Source organism: Elaeis guineensis, chromosome 4, assembly GCF_000442705.2.
Source record: "Elaeis guineensis isolate ETL-2024a chromosome 4, EG11, whole genome shotgun sequence".
Lineage (NCBI taxonomy): Eukaryota > Viridiplantae > Streptophyta > Magnoliopsida > Arecales > Arecaceae > Elaeis > Elaeis guineensis.
Genome location: NC_025996.2, coordinates 17,077,755 through 17,098,138, shown reverse-complemented (window position 1 = coordinate 17,098,138; position 20,384 = coordinate 17,077,755). Strand labels below are relative to the sequence as shown.

The 20,384-nt window shown below is 38.3% G+C and overlaps 1 protein-coding gene across 3 annotated transcripts; it reads left to right on the top strand.

The window, feature by feature from the left end:
• Positions 1–5,756: 5,756 nt before the first annotated feature.
• On the top strand, positions 5,757–11,176 carry LOC105043640 (protein TRIGALACTOSYLDIACYLGLYCEROL 1, chloroplastic). Of its 3 annotated transcripts, XM_073255728.1 has the most exons (3): positions 5,757–7,062; positions 7,709–7,790; positions 10,635–11,176. In XM_073255728.1, exon 1 carries the CDS (start codon positions 5,854–5,856, stop codon positions 6,937–6,939), a length of 1,086 nt encoding a protein of 361 aa, XP_073111829.1. In that variant the 5' UTR covers positions 5,757–5,853; the 3' UTR covers positions 6,940–7,062; positions 7,709–7,790; positions 10,635–11,176. The 3 variants fall into 3 exon arrangements, with proteins under 3 accessions (XP_073111829.1, XP_010919567.1, XP_073111830.1); XM_010921265.2 differs by lacking the exon at positions 7,709–7,790; XM_073255729.1 differs by lacking the exon at positions 7,709–7,790 and having other exon boundaries at positions 10,558–11,176.
• The last annotated feature ends 9,208 nt before the right edge of the window (positions 11,177–20,384 follow it).

The following is a 20,384-nucleotide window of genomic DNA, read 5'->3' as shown; positions in this document are numbered from 1 at the left end:
TTCATATATGCCTAGAGCCATTGCTCTATATTCAGCTTCTGCTGATGATCTAGCCACCACTGACTATTTTTTGCTTCTCCAGGTAACTAAATTATCCCCTACATATGTACAATACCCAGAAGTAGATCGCCTATCATCCAATGATCCAGCCCAATCTGCATCAATAAATCCCTCTACCTGGAAGGTGTTGTGTTGTGAGAACAACAAACCACGACCAGGACATCCTTTTAGGTAGCGTAATACTCTGAAAGCTCTCTCCATGTGTGATTCTCGTGGATCATGCATGTATTGACTGATGACACTGACAGCATAGGCTATGTCGGATCTTGTATGTGAAAGATATATCAGCCTTCCAACCAACCGCTGGTACCTTTCTCGATCAACAGGAGCTCCACCATCTGTCACTGTTCGATGATTCTGATTTATTGGAGTAGTAGCAGGCTTACACCCCAACATCCCAGTCTCAGAAAGCAAATCTAGCACATACTTTCGTTGTGACAGAAAAATACCTTTGGATGATCGTCCAACTTCTATGCCCAAAAAATATCTTAGTGGACCCAGATCTTTTACCTCAAATGCTTGCTTTAGTTTTTCTTTGAGTTGTTTAATCTCATGATAGTCATCTCCTGTTATTACAATATCATCAACATAAACCAAGAGTATAGTTTTTTTTCCCTTGAGATGCCTATAGAATAGAGTATCATCTGCATTACTCTGTTTATATCCCATTCCTTTTACAGTTCGACTGAATCGATCAAACCAGATTCGAGGAGACTGTTTAAGGCCATAAAGTGAGCGCTTTAGCTTGCAGACTTTTTCAATAGTTGCTTTGATCTCAAATCTTGGTGGTATCTGCATGTATACTTCCTCCTGAAGATCTCCATGAAGAAATACATTCTTCACATCTAACTGATGTAATTTCCAACCAAAATTAGCAGCACATGATATCAGTATTCGAATAGAGTTCATCTTGACCACTGGAGCAAAGGTTTCATCATAGTCTACTTCATATATTTGAGTGTAGCCCTTTGCTACTAGCCGAGCTTTGTATCTTTCCACCTTGCCTTCTAGAGTCTGCTTTATAGTGTACACCCACTTACATCCTACAGGATGCTTACCAGCTGGCAGAGTGACCAGATCCCACGTCTGATTTTTGGATAAAGCAGTCATTTCTTCTAACATTGCTTCCTTCCACTTAGGTTCTGCCATAGCCTTTTACTAGATATTAGGAATACAGACAGAGTCTAATGCAGCTATAAAGCTTTGATAAGATGGAAATACATTCTTATATAAAACATAGTTAGTGATATCATAACGGTAACGAGCAGGAGGAACAATTGAGCGAGTACCCTTCCATTTTGCAATAAAAATATTAAGATTAGAAATGGAAGGAGTAGTAGAAATATTGTTACCATTAGGAGACTCTGGAGAAGAAGCTTCAAGCGGTGGAGACATCTGGGCAGTTGGTGGTGAATGCACACTGGACTCTTCTTCACTGGACTCTTCTTCTTTCTCAATACTAGGCTCCCTCTGAACATCATTACTATGATACTCCCCCTGGGCACCAGAATTTTTTGGTGTGTATAGAAAGTCATCCGGAAGAAGTAATTCTGGTGTCTTATTATCAGATAGATGACTTCCATAATAAGCTTCAGTTTCTCAAAAAGTAACATCCATAGTAACAAGCATTCGCCGCTCAAGGGGATAATAGCACTTATATCCCTTTTGAGTAGCAGGGTAACCGACAAAGACACATTTTAATGCTCGTGGATCTAGTTTTCCTACTGAAGGTCTATGATCGCGAGCAAAACAAACACATCCAAAGACCCTAGGAGTGACTACATAATCAGTAGACCCTTTCAAACATTGCATGGGGGACTTAAACCCGAGTGTTCTTAGAGACATACGATTGATCAAGTAAGCCACGGTCAAGACAGCTTCATCCCACAAAAATTTAAGAACTTGCATGGTAAAAAGTAAGGATCGGGCTACTTCCAATAAGTGCCAATTTTTTTTTCGGCAACTCCATTTTGTGTAGGAGTATCAACACAAGTGGTTTGATGAAGAATTCCATGAGTATGAAGATACGCACGGAACTCCTGATTAATATATTCTGTGCCATTGTCAGAACGTAGAATTTTAATTTTGACACCAAACTGAGTACCTACAAGTTTATGAAACTCTTTAAAGTAGTTTAAAACTTCCGTCTTTTCCTTCAATAAATAGACCCAAGTTACTCGACTAAAACAATCAATGAAGATAACAAACCACCTATGGCCCATGAGAGTATTAGTACTATATGGTCCCCATACATCAGAGTGAATTAAAATAAAAGGTTTAGAACTTCTAATTTCAGATATAGGAAATACTACTCTGGTGTGTTTAGCCAATTCACAATGATCACAAACTAACAAATTTTTATTGCATTTAGTTGATAAAGACGGAAATAAGTGACTAAGAATAGAAAAAAGAATGTGATCCAGTCTACGATGATGTAACATAAGTTCTGAAGTGGCACCTTCAGCAAACAATGCATACCCCGTCAAAGAAGAGTTCATACTTTTCTCATCAGTTGATAGATAATAGAATCCATTGTGCAGTCTACCACCTCCAAGTATCTTCTCCATTTTCAGCTCTTGAAATAGACAATGAGAAGGCCAAAAAGTGACAGAGCAATTCAAATCTCTAGTAACATAGCTAATAGAGAGTAAATTTGTAGGAAAGGATGGAACATGCAATACTGATGATAATCTTAAATTAGGAGTACAGTCAATGGATCCTTTTCCTGAGACAGGAGTAAAAGATCCATCAGCTATTCGGACCTTGTCATGTCCTGAACATGATGAATATGAAATAAAACTCTTAGGTGCCCCTGTCATGTGACTGGATGCTCCTGAGTCTATTACCCAGGAGTTGGATGTTCCGCAAGTAAATGTATGTGATAATTTATATGGAGTACCTGAGTGTGCAAAAAGAGAGGAATCAAGATATCCGTCCTGATGGCTAGACTGTTCCAGAGTAGAAGGTATGGTGTTAGAAGATGATTCATACTTTTCCATCATTCGTCGGAAGGTCTGATATTCCTCTGTAGATAAGCTGTGTACAGCACTCTCGATCTCTTCAGAGAGATTGGCTTGGGCAGGTCCACGAACATAATTCTGTCCTCCAGTTCTTCCACCACTACGACGACCACCACGGCCCCGACTACCATGCCCAGGCTGATTTGGGTGGCCATGGAGATCCCAGCAAAATACCTTAGTGTGCCCAGGCTTTTTACAATGAAAACATACCTTCTCACCTACCTGCTGTGGCTGTATAGTAAGAGCTGATCTTATAGAATTATTGAAGTCAGAAGTCACTCGTCGTCGTGTCTCCTCGCTTAAAACAGTAGAGAAGACTTGACCTAAACTAGATAAAATATCTCTGGCGAGAAGCTGAACTCTAACAGACTCATATTCTGGATTCAGACCATATAGAAAGTCCTGAACCCATTCTTCTTCTAAATATTTCTGAAATCCATCAACATCAATGGAACATTGTGGAACAAAAGTTCTATAATGATCAGCTTCAGACCAGAGACGTTTCAATTCGGTGGCATATCCAGTGATAGATAAATCTCCCTGACGAAGCTGACGTAATTGAGAACGGATCTCAAATGCTTGAGCAGAATTCTGCTTTTGTGAAAATATTTAGGCCACCGTCTCCTAGACTTCCTGTGCAGTCTCCAGCAGTTGCACACTTCTGGCCACATTCGGTGTCATGGTATTTAGAAGAAATGCCAGAATAACAGAGTTCCCCATTCTCCATTGAGCCATATCCTGCTCATTATTAGCAGGTTTTCTCTTTGTGCCGGTGAGATATCTCTCCAAACCTCATCCTTGTACAAGTAGACGAGTGCTCCTCTCCCATTGTAAATAATCGCTGGGCCATCAAGTTTTACAGCCACTTGAAGAGCATTCAGTGATCCACTATCTCTTGACGAACCCCCTGATCGAGTGGCAACTGTAATAAGTCGATCCAATAGACCTTCAAGATCTTGCATAGTGATTGGATTGGCCATACAAACAAAATACGAACGATAATCTCACTGACACACTATCAATGAATCACCAGACACACGAATCACGAATTACCGGACACATCGTAACTATAGGCTTCTTAAGTATCTAGCCATAAAAGTTCTTCATTTCTTTTTCTTTTTTTTAATAAAATAAAAGAAAAGGTTAAAAGAAGGAACTGTGGTTTCCTTCGTTACCGATTATGTATCCCGTGAAGCACGGGATTGTCGAGGGTGATGCCGTCTCAGGTGACGCCGTCGGCAAGGAAGATGGTGGCTGATGTTGCAGTCGACGAGCACTCAACCGTGAAGAGCTTTTGGGGGAGGCGTCGGAGGGATTTCGGGGTTGCGGTGGCGAGCTGCGGATGGACTTGGCGGAGGCGGAGGCTTCGGAGGGGTTTCTGTCGGGAAGAAGGGGGGCTGCGGTGGCTGGGAAGAAGGAGGGTTGCGGATGGACTCGGCGGAGGCGGAGGCTTTGGAGGCGGAGGTGGAGGCTTCGGATGGATTTCGGTCGAGAAGAAAGGGGGCTACGGTGGCAGCGGTTTGCTGTGAAGAAGGAGCGGTGGCGGTTTGCTGTGAAGAAGGAGGAAGGAGTGGTGGCGGCGATGGTGAAAAATGAGGGTAGAGGCGGTATCAGCAGCGAAGGGAAGAGAAGGATTTTTAAGAAGAGAAAGGAAGAAAAAATGGATCAGAACCTGAGAGCTCTGATATCATGATGAAAAAGAAGAAGGAGATATTTATTTTTATTTTTCTTCATTCACTCAAGAGTGCGTATAAGGACTTATAAATACAGATATGTAGACCCAAATATAGATAGAGAATAACAAGAATATGCCAAAGAATAATCAAGAATATGCTAAGGAATAAATTTCTGGACCTTTAATTGGATATTTTTTCAATTAAGTTCAATCCTTCCAATAGTTATGATAATTGATGTTCTATTTTTTATATTGTGTAATCATCATCTGTGAAAACCGATGGAAGAATTTGGGGCCAACATAATGCATATCTTTTAAATATTGAAAATGCTTCTTTTGACATGTTGTTGATGTTTAATTGATTCTTTTGTATGATATTGAGTTACTACATGATTAATATTTTCTGAATTGTTGTTTCAAAAATCTATTTTTTTAATTATTTGAGTAAATCATAAAGTCATGTATTGTACATTGAGAATTTAAATATTATTTATTTATTAATATTTATAGTTTATCAAAAATATATATTAACTTCTATTTAATAGATACATGATGTTTTCTTATATATAAAATATAAATTATTTTTTTTTGTTCACCATTGCTTCTTTTTGCATTGTTGCATAGATATGTGTTTTCTTAATTTCATATTGATTAGTTATTTTATATTATTTTTTCATCACATCAATATTTCTAACTATTAAATATTAAATATTATAATTTTATAAATAATAATATTTAAATAATTAAAAATAAAATAATAATATTTAAAAAATTATCTTCGTACATCTAGTTCCGCGCAACGTGCGCGTCTCTAATTAGCTCTATGGATACAGGAAGCAAAGTTTTCGTGCTTATAAATTGTATCCTATAAATTTATTATATAGTATTTTTAATTTTATAATTTATTAATATTAATAATAAAAAGATATTATCGTTATTACCAATTAAATCAACGTGAGGGTTTAGGGCTGGTTATATTAGAATAAGAATATACCAATAACAACTATGTGACATCCAACAGTACTTCGCTGGACGTCGATCCCTCACCTGCATCTCACGGGCATCTGCTCTCAATTTGTGGTCTGGTACCGGATTTCCATGTTAATTTGCTTCCCGACTGCTTCACCCACCATGGAGGCATCCTCCCTTCTCCGCCCGTTCCTTACCCCTTCTTCCATCCTCCCTCGCTTAAACCCTAACCCCTTTCTCCTCCCAACCTTGAACCCGAAGAAGAGGAGATCGCGATGGCGTTCCCAATTAAAAACCCCAAACCCTCCACCTATCCATCGCCATCTCTCCTCGATCTGTAAACCTAATCGCCTCAACTTCCTCTGCCTCTCCGTCCCCGAGGAGCTCACCACCAATAACGCCCCCGAGACTGATCCGGAGCCCTTGTTCTCGCGCTGGACCCCGCCGCGCCCCCTCTGGCGCGGCCTCTCCGCCCTCGTGATCGCCGGCCAAGTGGTCCGCCGCGCCCTCGCCGGCCACGTCCACCGCCGCAACACCCTCCAGCAGCTCGAGCGCGTCGGCCCCCGCTCCACCGGCGTCTGCCTCCTCACGGCCACCTTCGTGGGCATGGCCTTCACCATCCAGTTTGTCCGCGAGTTCACCCGCCTCGGCCTCCACCGCTCCGTCGGCGGCGTCCTCGCACTCGCTCTCTCACGTGAGCTCAGCCCCGTCGTCACCGCCGTCGTCATCGCTGGCCGCGTCGGCTCCGCCTTCGCCGCCGAGCTAGGCACCATGCAAGTCTCCGAGCAGACCGACACCCTCCGCGTCCTCGGCGCCCACCCCGTTGACTACCTCGTCACTCCCCGTGTCATCGCCTGCTGCCTCGCCCTCCCCTTCCTCACCCTCATGTGCTTCACCGTTGGCCTCGCCTCCAGCGCTCTCCTCGCCGATGCCGTCTTTGGCGTCAGCATCAACATCATCCTCGATTCTGCCCGGAAGGCGCTCCGGCCCTGGGATTTAATCAGTGCCATGGTCAAGTCACAGGTGTTCGGGGGAATCATCGCGACTGTGAGCTGTGCTTGGGGCGTCACGACCCTCGGTGGGGCCAAGGGGGTGGGGGAGTCCACGACCTCTGCAGTGGTGATCTCGCTCGTGAGCATATTTATGGCTGATTTTGCCCTCTCCTATTGCTTCTTCCAGGGTGCCGGCGACTCGCTCAAATATGCCATGGGGTAGTCTTGAAGGTCACCGTCCTTTGTTGGCATCATCCCGTGGCTTTCGTGGTGGCGAACATTTGGAACAGCAAGGCCGATACTTTGTACGTCAACAAGTTCCCTGTTTCGAAAAATAAAAACATTGGTTAGTTCGGTTATCTCTTTTCCCCCAGGTTTTTGCTATTAGCAATCTAGTGTCACCGTCTTTTTTCTTTTTTTTTTTTTTTTTTGTATTTATACTCTTGAACACTACCAAATTATAAATTGTCTACCTGTCATATTGTTTGCCGAGTGTAGGATGCAGCAGATTCTATCTGCTGTTACGGATGAAATTCTATTTACTGAGATCTCACCTTGTATTTTGTAGAACTTTGATTGTGTGAGTGCAATTTAAGCATGATGTTCACAAGGAATCTTGATATCCTCCACCATGGTGATATGCTTGATTTTGTCCAATAATTGCCGTTGCACTCAGAAGTTTTTTTTCCTCTTTTGGAATGTTATCTCCTCGAGCATTCTGTTCCTTGTGAACTATTCTATGGAACATGCTCACTTGCTTGTTTGTTAGTTCCACTTGACTGCTTTGAGATACTACTATATGGTTGCATACAACTTTGCCCAAGCTAAGTGTAGAAAGGACTGAGGGTTGTGTGAGTCTTGTGCCCACATTGAATGGGATCAATTAGCAGATTCTGACATAAGCAGCACTTTTAAGAAGTTTTCAAATTGTGAGCAAGACAGTGCATGTCTCAGTACCATGCTGACATGGGATCGTCTGATCAATTTGTTAGGTTTGTAGGTGTAGAAGTAAAGCACTTCCACAAGCAGTGCAAACCAGCATGCCTTATCTCAAACCTTTTGTCTATGAGTATGGTATGTTTCCTTGATGAGTGATTGATTTGATTCAATGGTTTCTGCCTTGAACTTTATGAGAATTGGATTATATCTTTTGCTTCCTAGATGGCATTACATCATTTCAGATTTTCTGTTTGATCGTTCAGTGAAATTTATTATCCCATCATGCGCAGGCAAAATTACAAGTGAAACTTGTTCCCTGTTGGATGCTAACAATCCAATCTACAACATTTAGATCTACAACTATCATATGATAGCCATTAGATTGGTGGTGTGCTGCAGATCCACTTTATCATGATGTACTGCAAAGTTGCTAAAGAATTTTAAGGCAGGCAATCCTGTATGAGTTTGCTTACATCAGGATGCTACAAGGAATACAACTAACACTCTGGCATAAATTGATTATTGCCATAATTGTTAGTTATGGTACAAACAAGTTGAGCTGAGCCAAGTAGAAAGTACTCAGGCTTGCCTGGTTGTATGTAACATACAGCACGTTTGATCAAGCTCAAGTTGAGCTTGAACTGATCTTAACAAAAGCTGTTCAAGCTTGGCTATGAACTCTTAGCTGAGCTTTTTAGCTAGCCAACCAGATCTTCAATTGTTTTTTTTTTTTCCTTTTTTTTTAAATAATTGTCTGGCTCAGCTTTTTTGTTGAGATTTAAAACTCTTGTTGAGCTTATATCATTTCCTGGCTGAGGCAAGCCTAAACAAGCCTTCGACTGAGCCAATCCTTTGCAGTGATGCATGACCAACTCTTGTAATCCAACAGTAAGCCACATCCAACTTCTACCCCTCTTAAGACTGATCTTGTAGCAATCACCATCATGTTCCCACCATTACAAATAGTCTTTTGGTCCATCGGTCCAGTTAGGATTGGGTTTCATGATTTGGAAAAGACTAAATACAGTAGCTAGTATATATGGTTATCCATGTTGCTTTATTACTAGAACTAGTTTGCTATTGTATTACTATTTTTTTTTTTCATCCCAATTACATCTAGAGCATGGAAGAATCCCCTTGAAGCTCGTCAGGGTCTTCTCTGAGTAGAAAAGTTCTCTTTGTCAAACATGAGTTTCAGGTCTATCCAGGAGTTATTGTTGAGCATCACTAGAAGCAACATACTCCATAGCATCCTTCAAGGTTCATGAGTGGAAAGAAGAATATGTTGTGCAGTCTTCAAGGAGTTATTTTTGTTTGCTTGATTTTTGAAAACTAGTTATAACTACTTACTAAAGCCATGAATCTCTTGATTTAGTTAATGGATACAGGACATTAATTTAAAAGTGATTATTGATAATGGCAATGCATGGATTATGACTAGCTTTATACGCTAGATGTACTATGAAGGGCATGATGGGCTAAAGCCTATGTTGTATTTTTCAGTTTTTCATATGTGAAGATGTTATTAGTGTCTAGTGATGGGATCTTTGCTTTAAAAATTATAGGCACAAGAGGTTATTCAGTAGCAGTGGTGCTATTGGATGAAACAAAAATGGGTAATACAGTTGCAAAGTAGTTCTAATAATAAAGCAACATGGAAACCATGTAAACTAGATATCGTATTTAGTCTTTTCCGAAATAGCTAATCCAAAAGATTTTTTGTTTCGTAAGTGTTTGAAATGTAATGAAGTTATCTTTTTATCATCATCAGTTTTTTCTGAATATTCGAAAAGTCTAAATATGATGATTTACAAGGATAAATAACTAAATATCTTTTGATTTATGTAATTATACTCAACGTATTACATTTCGTGGGAGGAGGCTGTCTTGGTTTTTCCAAGAAACAGAATGTGCTTCTCCTACCTCGTCCTGACACTTGAGATGGAGGATGTTTCAATACATGTTGATCGAGATGCTAGGATGATGGCAGGACAGTCCCATCATAACACTTGGAATAGTACCCCATGTTGGCATCCTGCAAGACGTCTCACTGATTCTTGAGACCATGGTTATACTTTTGAATAATACATGTGAATGATTGATGAGACCTAGAAATTTTTAAAGCACCAGAACAAGTAGTTCCCATGAGGAATGCAGCTAGCTTGTCATTGCCTTGAAATCTCGGACAAGGAAAACCCTTCATGAATAAGTTCTTAACTTACGGTCAGGTAATAACTATTTTCCTAACTTATAGAAAAGCATGAAATTACATTGGATGTGGCCCTAAATAAGAATTCTTGGCAAATGAGAATCAATAGAACTTACCCCAAATAATTGGGATAAGGCTTGAGGATTGTGGTCGTGGCTATGGTTTTTTTTCCTTTTTTGGGGGGCGGGGGTTGGGGGGGGGGGGGGTTTTCAGATAATTAGAAGGTGGGCCTTGGTGCAATGGTAATATTACTTTATTATGATTTGGGTCTCATGAGTTAGAACACAGAAACAGCCTCTGTGCATGTGGGATAAGTATGTGTAGATTTGACCCTCCCCAAATCCGCATGCTATGGGATGCCTTTTTTATACATTCAGATAATTAAGATTCTGATTTATTAATGCACTCGGACACATCTTGGACATGGTTATGACAACTAATATATGACAACTGGACTCAAGGTTTTCCTTCTCTTCCTTTGCTTATCATTTTTTATTGTATGACTGATGTGACATCTGTTACAAGTCCTTGAGAAGCATTGAAGTTTTTCCTTTGCATTAGTATGTAAAATATAAATACAAGCAACATATCTTGATAAGGCACTTACTTGCCATCTGACATTTGATTTTGTATATTTCCTTGTCATGATGGGCATGATATTTGATCGGTTGTATTGTATTGGATGAATAAAAGAAACAGAATTGTGAGTTAGTTCTAAAGAGTTGTGGAAAGAAATTTTAACGGTGGAATGAGGACATGCATCTTTGCAGGGAAAGATAAAGTACTGGATTGGTAATTGCGTCCAGATCATATAAGGATACTTCACTTATTTTTCCTCCTCGAAGCTCATTGCCATCTTCCCTGAGCACAGGAGTTCACTGTGTCAAAGATGAGTTTCCAGTCCATCCACGAGGTACTGCTGAGGATCAGTAGAAGCATCGCAGACGATGACATCCTTCAAGGTGTTCATTACCGGAAAGAAGAACATGGTGTGCAGTATTTCAGGGAGCTGCTTTTGTAAATCTGCCGGCTTCCAAGGAACATGATGAGCACTAACTCATTTCATTATCACGTCTGAGGTATAGCCTCCCACATGATCATAAAATGATAGAGCCTTTTAATCGGCATGCTGTCATTTTTAAGTGTGTTCCTATGGGAGAAGAGTACCGTGGATCAAGAGGATTTAAAGATCTGAGCTGCATGAAGGTTGCTCAAACCTTCTATTCTTCGTCTAGCTATAGTTTTCTATGAATGAGAGGTTTCATCGATGTGGACAAAAGGTATGTTTCTAAATACGCTGAAGTTGCATGAAGATTATGCTGTGGATACAATTGCAAGGGTGCAACATAAATCTTGATTTTTTTTACTTAAAATTTCACGATATAGTTTTGAGTTCTTAAATTCTTTTAAAAATTTTCCCTTATTTTGGTGATCACTGATAACACAGCAATGAAGGAAATCAATATAATCTTGTTATGTTGTCAAACAATGCTTGGTTGCGCTTGATGGATTTCTCAGTACATTAAGATGAAGCTGTGTAAGGTGTCAAACATGTGAGGGTGTTTGGAGGGCAAAGAGAGCTAAGAGGATGTGATAATGGTTATTGAGTTCAAGGAGAAATAGCAGAGACTGCTATCATCATGACTCTCAATTAATTTGCCATTCATACGCAAAACCATTTTATGGATACGCAAGTAACAGAGGTGCGATAGCAAGATATTATTTGCTCCAGTCACTCTGTGGTCTCTGATTATGTGTGTTCGCTTCCGTCAAGAACAAAGAGAAAGTGGCGTGCGCCCCAACTGATAAAAAATATGCTAAATTTTTGTCCACTTTTCAGGTTCTTCTTCTTTTTTATCTAAATAACTTGAAATCATAATAATGCCCTTGTTGCTTGCAACACAGCCAGCTTCTATTTCTGAACCTAGAGTACAACCGTACAAGTAGGGATGATATCGGGTTAGATTCAGGACAGATTTCTAACTATCCAATATCTCATAAATCATCTAAATCCAATCCAAATATCATCTGGATTGGATTTTTTTTTCCAAATCCATCTCAATAGGGTATCATGTAATTCGGATTTATCCGGCCCAAACTCAATTAGGCGGCAGCTGAAGGGAAAAAGAAAATATATTTAAATTATATAATAGATATATTATAAATATATTTATATATATATATATATATATATATATATATATAGTTTGGATTAGATATCGGTCAAGTCGGATCGGATACTCGGGGGTTTGGATTTTATTGTCAACCTTGAGTACAAGTTGATAGAATGGTGGGCGAGCTGAGAGCTCAGATATCATAAGCCTCGCTGCTTAGAATTGGTACAAAACTTTGGTAGTCAAGTTTTTATTTTGGGTTACAAGGTAGTCAAGTATTAAATAAGGTCAAACAACACCACCATGTTTTGACTTCTGCAGGCCTCACAGTATTAGCTTATGCAGCTTAATCAAAAGAATTTTGGTGAAAAGAGATCTAATCCACATAGAGAAACGTTCCGTGGAGGCTAGATTCACCTCCTTAATGTAGCTGTCCACCTTGACATGCATGGGGACGGCTAATGCCTGATTACTAAGCTGAACATGCAAATATGCGAATGGCATGGATGAATGTAATGATTTTTTTTAGAAAAAAGCCTCATATAAGAGCATAACAATTTCAATTTTTTGTTATCGTGGCCAAGAAATTTCATAAATTTTCATCCAAGCATTTCTACCACAAAATATATGTTCCACAATATCGTTCCTGATTATATAATGGCAAAGTGCTTCCTAATATAACGTAGATTTCAAATCACCTGGGCAAATGGGGTAATGTGATTCAAGATGGTTAGATACCAGGATCAGCGAGATACATGAAATTTCTGTTAGGAAGAAGTGGGGATTTGGGTCCAATTAAAGGAAGGTCTTAATATACATGTCGCAGTCCAATTCAAATTAAAAGCTGAAACTATTATGTTTGGGTCTAATTGTTTATATCAGTCCTTTAACTCTCACTAATTATTGTATGCAGAACTAAACCTCACAAGTTATCTGCAACAATTTCAATCTCTAAACGATACATCTTCAATGAAATTCGACTTACTAGAAAGCTTGTTGTGTTAGATAGGTTTTCTTGGACATGATTAATATCTTAACACATGATATCATCGACATTGTCATAAAAATGCTTATGTTTAGCACATTAAGCATTCAAAGCCTGGACCTATGCAGCCAAGAATTGGTTTTTAGTCTATCATGAAGTACATATCAAAGATGAATCTTATAAGCAGGTTTTTTAGACACCTTGCAGAATAATACATTTCCTTTGAGAATCCATTCATCCTGTTATTTTTTTTCTTTAGAAAAAGTTAATTAATTGGAATCACAAAACAAGTATTAACCTGTATCATCAACCCACTATCCTTCACACGAAACCACATCCATACTTCTACTTGTGAGATGGCATTAGCAGATTATTGTAGATTAAGTTATTGAAGATATTCTCTGAAGGCAATTCTTTAGGATTTGTTTGGATGATTGAACCTAAAATCCTCTAAAATTTGTAGGTTGGACCAGTACAACCAGCACAATTAAATTGAGCTAGGCTTATATATTCATAAATATGCAGAATATGTTTTGAGTAAACCAGCCCAAATCTCATAGGGAGAAAAAAAAAATCAACTAGAATAACATTGATAGAAATTGCACTTTATTTTCTAGCTGAGCTGTTGGCAACATGAAGAAACAGGAGAAAGCAATGGGTTGTGGAAAGCTGACAAGATCATCCTTACCCATCTTCTTTCTTTAAAAACTTTGGCCAATTGTATAATGTTTAGTTGTTTACATATCAAATGGTTTGCAATAATGTTTCCATTATAAAAATAGAAAGGAGAGAGAATTAGCAAAAGGTAATATGGACTAGCCATTGAATGCTATTACCAGGAAACCTGGTCACGATTCGCTCAAGCAATTATCTAATTAAGCCAGGTAAAATAATCACGCCGTCATTGTTTGTCACCTACTGTAATGCGAATTGTTGATTTATATGCCAACACACATGCCTTTTGCTAAAAATAAATAATCCATTACTACAAAGTTCTCAGGTTAGGCTAGTTTTCTCAGCTGAAGTGAAACAAAACATCTGAGTCATCCATATATATATTGCATGCATGTCTATGATTACACCATGAAAGCAAATTACCTGTGTCTTATACGTGGAACCTGTGCACTTGGGAGCACGAATTGCCTTTTATCAGGGGAAAAGAGGACTGAGGGATTGGAGAGAGATAAAACCCAGTCCTTCAGTGTCAGTGTTTCTGAGCAATCCATAGGTCACAAAGTTATTCTCCCTCGACATTAAAGTTAGTTGTATATTCTTTATGCCAAGGGACTTCCAGAAGATCAAAGCTCAAGAGTATGATATATATTTGTTGAAATATCAAACTCCACAACTCTTTAAAGAGAAGTTATAAACTCTTATATGACTTATTCTAGTCCAGCTATAGAGGAAAGACTGTGACATCTAAACCAACAACTTGTATAGTTATTCTATTTAATTTCAAAATTCAAAGTCCTAATCCTATATCCTAATTAAGTTCAGATTACACTTCCAAATAACGCATTATTTTTGGTTCTTGTCACCAAAGCTCGCTAGTTTTTTTTTTTTTTTCCCACTTGTTTTTCTTTTTTCTTATTAGAATAATGGTTGAAACCCCACCAATCATTTCAAGAAAATTATTGAAGAATTATACATCTCTATCCCACAAGGAACACAGTCTGAACATGGACTCTCCTGATGGAACAAGGGCGCAACCACTGGACCATTGCCTTAATAATTCCTGGACATGGTTTTTTTCAGTCACTGTAATTGGCTTTATTTGTTCATTATACTGCAGTAGAGAGTCCTCTTCATTTCAACTTCCAAAGAAGCTCGGATGTTGTATCGCTGGGAAAAAAAAAAGAAAATTGACAAGGTGGGTAGGTCAAGCAGAAATACGACATTTATCAGGGTTACATTTATATGAAAGTGTGTTTCTATAATTTTAACTCCATCCAATCCCGGTTACTCATCTCCCTTACCTTCAGCCAATTAAATGTGAGCATGCTTGAGTGTAGCTTGAAGCTACTTGGACTAATTACCTCAGTACAAGGCAAGAAATTTAGGAAAGTAAAGCTTCGTGTCTCTTCTATTCTTGTCATCATCAACCAGGAGAATGAAAGAAGTTTAATTTATGGCTAGTGGAGGATACTCTCAATGACATAGATCTTTTTCTTTTTAAGGCAGTTTTAATCATACTCTAGTTTGTTCATAGAAATGTAGAGAGATAGGAAGTAAAGCCAGAGTGGGATATGACATGGATACAGGCTTACAGCACCTTACTTAAGCAAGGATGTAAACAGGTCGCTGGTCCCCAATTGACAAGATCTGCCCAACAACCTGACCAGATCTCAATGCAGTTAGGTGCTTTTCAGAGTTATTTGACAAGTTTCTTTTTACTTGTTAAGTACCATATCTAGACTGATCATGTAATTTAGAAGTTATACATTGTTTTTCGAGCAATTTAGCAACTCCATATTGGGTTCTGCTTGACCTTCAACATGAACATGTCAACTCTTGATTTATTCTAGTAGCAAACATTATGCTCAACTTTTTGAGTTATTGGTTTCTTTCATTATTTTGTTATGCAAGGGCTTGCAAGCAATTTCAGCTTGTAATGCATGTAAAAGTTTCATCCTATGACCACCGTTGCCCTTCAACACCGACGAAGTTGGTGTGGGCAAGTCTAACAAGCCTATAACTTACGTGCATGTAATATCCCATTGATTGGAATTTGACTCATAATTAATATTTATAATTAAAATAATCAATATTAAAGAGTAAAAAATTACAAAACAATCGGTCTTTACTTATTATTTAGTAAATATTATAGTATCGATTAATTATATAATCAACAAAAGTTATCATAAATTCATTAATTAATTATATTTTAAAACTAAAATTAAATTATTGATAAAAAGTTCTATGTAATATTGGTTAATGTGATTCATCTAACTTGTACTAAAATTAATATTAAATATACAATAAATTAGATGGACAGTTAATGAAGGATAATTGTCATTGTAGAAATTTAATGTTAAATAAAGATGGATAATACATCATCCATTGAGCTACATGTACGTAATATTATTTAATATATAATAATTTAAACACTTAAACTTGTAATTATTTTAAAATTATATATAATTACTATAATTATGCATCATTTATTAATTTCCAATATGATATGTTATACTATGAATTTTTCATATTAAATGAATTCTATTATTTTCTCTTTCTTTTCTATTTTCAAGTTAAGAAGAGGACAAAGATACCAGTCTTTTGATTTTTCAAAAGACTATCTTCAATTTTAATAAAATTATTTATCATCATATTACTAATTAATTATATTTTTGTTTAGTTATATTAAAAGTTAATCTATAATATAAATAATTATATGAGCTTTTTCTTTTCATCTCAACCGAGACATCAAGATATTGGATTATCTAGGCTGAGATATTGAGAAAAATTAGTTTGGAACTTATATTTTAAGAATCATGCTTCACTATAGTATCTAGGTTTAATCTCAGTCAATATTTTTATTAATATGATAAAATATCTTGTTATAGTATAGGAGGAAGGGCATCGTTAGTTTTATATTGGCCGTGAGTCAAAAAGAATTCTAGCTTGTATAGGAAAAAATAATTCTTCTCATGTCAGGTATTTCTTGAAGAGCAAAATCATAAAGCCCATGAGTTGGAGCAGATAATACTACATATATATGCCGAACTGTGATGTCCATGGGTTAAAATGGATAATATCTCATAAGCCGAGCTATGAGTCCTTGATTGCAATAGTAGCACCCTAGATAGAGAATCATCTCTGTAACTATGGGGCTCTTCTCGTAACTAAGATTTTCAAAATTATGATTTTTGGTATATGATACTAGATAGTGCCAAATATCAGGATAAATCGAGATACCATTAACATCTCGGCCGAGATGAAAACCTTCCAATGCAGTGATATGCTTACTGCACCGTCCAAATCATGAAACAATTAGTCTACCACCCAATTGGCATTCATTTTTTGTCAGGCGTTCACTTAATTGCTGCCTATTCTTCATCTTTTTACAATCAAGCTAATAGATGATTACACCAATAGTCTCTGACAAGGAAGGAAACAAAGGACAGTTTCATTACCATCTGATAGACTCCTCATGTCCTTCAACTTTGTTAAAACAAATCGTCCATTTTTTCCTCAATTTATTTCCCACGTTATTCCTCTTGCAGTGCAAGTTCCTCAAGCGAATTGAACAATGAACAACTATAGGCTCGTAAAAGGACATGTTTGACTGGTAGAACAGAGTCCACGCGTTGGTATGAACCCTTTTCTTGCCTTCTCTCTCTCTCTCCCTCTGTCACCCACCCGGATCGGATGCTCCTAGAACAAGTCGTTTACTAATTGCGAAGCATAATATTTAATAGCAAAGCAGACTAGAGAGAAGAGTGCGTGCAAGGTTGTACCATCAATTTCGTCTGGTAGTTGGCCAAGCCTGGCAACAACTCCACTTTACAGTCATAGGAGTTCTGTGATTGCTTTGGACTTGGATATGCCTCCTTTGTTCAAAAGGTGCACCTCCCCTGCCACTCCCATGATTGATTTGGCTTCTCATATCCACAGTCCTCCCTAGCAAGCACATTAAATCAATCAATCTCAGTTGAGAGCCATACCCAAGTCCAGGTGAAAGTATGAACTGTTTATTGTGCCCAGTTTACATGAGATGCAAATCCAATTTTTTAAAGGCCAGCTACTCCACTTGCACTTGCAGCTTAATGTTCTTGAAGCAAACTCGTACAGTATAGGAAGTTTGAAAAATATTTGGAGAATTTTGAGGTGAACTGCAAATTTTGCTCTTGCGAGATAGCAGGGGACTCATAACAAATTTGAATCCAACATTTTTCAAAGCGAAATGAACAGCCAACAAAATGCACCCGATTTTTCTACTACTCCATTATTACAACCACTCCCTTCATAGCTTGACTAAGTTTCTTCTTGCACTAACCAACTACTGTTAGCCCGAAACTAAGTGTGAGTTACAACGTAGGGATCACGCCAGATGGGAGGGGCAGACAAGAGCGCAGAGAGAGAGAGAGAGAGGGGCCCAACCATCATCCAAATGCGAAGGACCAGTAGGGGGTGAGGATTTTTGAAACCAAGGAACAAGCTGGGCAGGTTCCCAATGCTTAATGCTCTGCAACAAAGATCAAATCCCAGCACCACTTCCCTCTACCATGAATTGATTAATATATGCATCATGATTGGCTCTATCCAATAACCAAATCTCAATCTCAACTCTTTGATAATTTATAAGTTTCCTCTTAATTTATATATATAATAAAAAATAGCTGTCAATGTTCAAAGTGGAATCGGTGACAAAACGAGGTTGGCACATCACTGTTATCATGCAGGGTCGCACGGCACGCATGCTTCTATAGGCTGGGTGGCAAGCATGAGAGTCGTGTGCTCAGGACCATGAAATTATATATGGTGCTTGTAGGGTGTACCCATGTGTCTGATAGAGGGGTGATGGGATATATATATAAGAGAGGACATGGCCTTGAAGGCATGAGACCTAATGTATGAAGTATCTGATCAGATATAGGATGGCAAATAGTTGTGTAATCCGGGTTGGAGAACCCAAATATCTTGGAGTGGAAGACTTGAAATTAGCATGTCACAAGTCCAGTAAAACAAATTAAGGAGCTCATTTACAAGTACTATCTTTTTTCTTCAATGACATATCAAAAGTTTTAACTCATTAAAGCTATAGGATATGGAGTACAGATGTCCGTAACTGTACTGACTTGCAAGCTTCAGCAATAAAAATTGCCTTTTTACAACATATTTTGCCAATCATTCAAGTTTAATTGATGAAAACAATGTAATATTACTTTTTAGATGGGGTTTTCTTTTCTTATTTTTCCTTGAAAAATAACAGTGTGGACACCTCTATTGAAATTACCTGGTTCAAATACTTGAGAAACAATAGCAGTAAAATTCAAAACAAGAGCCTCCTCCTACATGTAGGAGGGGGTTGACTGCCATATATGCCATAGCACAAATTGTCAATCCTGATTTAATATAAGTATTTTATAGAAATGTCTCTTCCTTTTTTAAAAACTCTTTTTAAGATGAAGCTTATAGAAAATATTAAGCAGCATAAAGTAGTAGCCCTCCATCGAAACCTGTCCAAATCTAGGTAAAGTGGGATTTGATCCAAGGACAACCACCGAGAGACATTATAGTAGACCAGCTAGCATCTTCAAAGGTGTAGAAATGTCACCTCAGCACCAAATGGCCACTAATAATCACATAATCAGCATCCAATTGTGTACCAAAACATCCTGGAAGTAGCCATCGGAATCGGTTGCATTCCCCATTAGTCTATGTGTGTGGGGATGCTGAAATTCTTATCTTCCATTGTTTTAAATATCATGGTTTAAAAGACAAGCTCCAAACTCATCCCTTTCCTTCTAACACATTTGAACACTTTGAAAAAATGCTCTTCCCCTCTTTGTGGCCGGCATGGTTCAATCCACTTTTTAGGCCTAAAGCTAGCTCGATATTCTACCAACTTCATCATTAGTTCATGAAAGGTTCATTTTAGACCTCACACATGAAGTGCCAATGCAATGTCAAGTTAAACCACCAATATGCATGTGACTTAACTTCCCACACCCCTTTATTGTTGTAGGTGTGACAGTATCCCCATGGCGGTTTGGGTGTTTGAAGAGTCAGCAGTAGCACTCACAGTTTAGACCATGCCAGCACTATAGCAACTGGTTTCCATCACTTCCAATGTTCTTTCAGACTTTTACCCTGCATAAATTGGATGTGTTAACTTCATTGATGGCCCCAAAATCAACCCATAAGCCATATTTTGGGGCTTATGCACATCTACATTCATTGGCCAAGTTTCTTTACCGATGTTAATAATTTGCATTTCTTGTTATTTGAGGTTAAGTTTGATTCCATGACATATTCTAGTTTTCCTCTCAGATGCTCTGTTTAGTGCTATCATCTACACCTTCCCTTTCTTTCATTCTTGATAAGTAAGTCAAGAGCATGGCAGTGACTTAAAGCTTGCAACTGGTAAAAGCCTATATTGGTGCTGCAAGCAAGCAGAAGTGATCTGTATGGTTAAAGCTAACAAATAGCTCGATTTTGTTCTAGATGATGCAAAAGCCACTACAGATAATGAGATTCCCCAACTAGGCTATTGGAAAGAAAACTCATTAAGAACAGCGAATATTTTTTTATGTTTAATAGATGCTTCTGGACTTTGAGAATAACCCAAATCTCAAGAGCCTTCCCCCTGTGGAGCATAATTTTTCCTTCTTTTGAACAGACATAGCTTTTCTGGCAAACAGGATTGGCCAAGTGTCCTTGCTGTGTGTTCCAAACAGAAGACAATTGGTCTTTTTAAT

Coding starts and splice junctions, on each gene's coding strand:
- LOC105043640 (XM_010921265.2), top strand. CDS start 5,854: ATGTTAATTTGCTTCCCGACTGCTTCACCCACCATGGAGGCATCCTCC.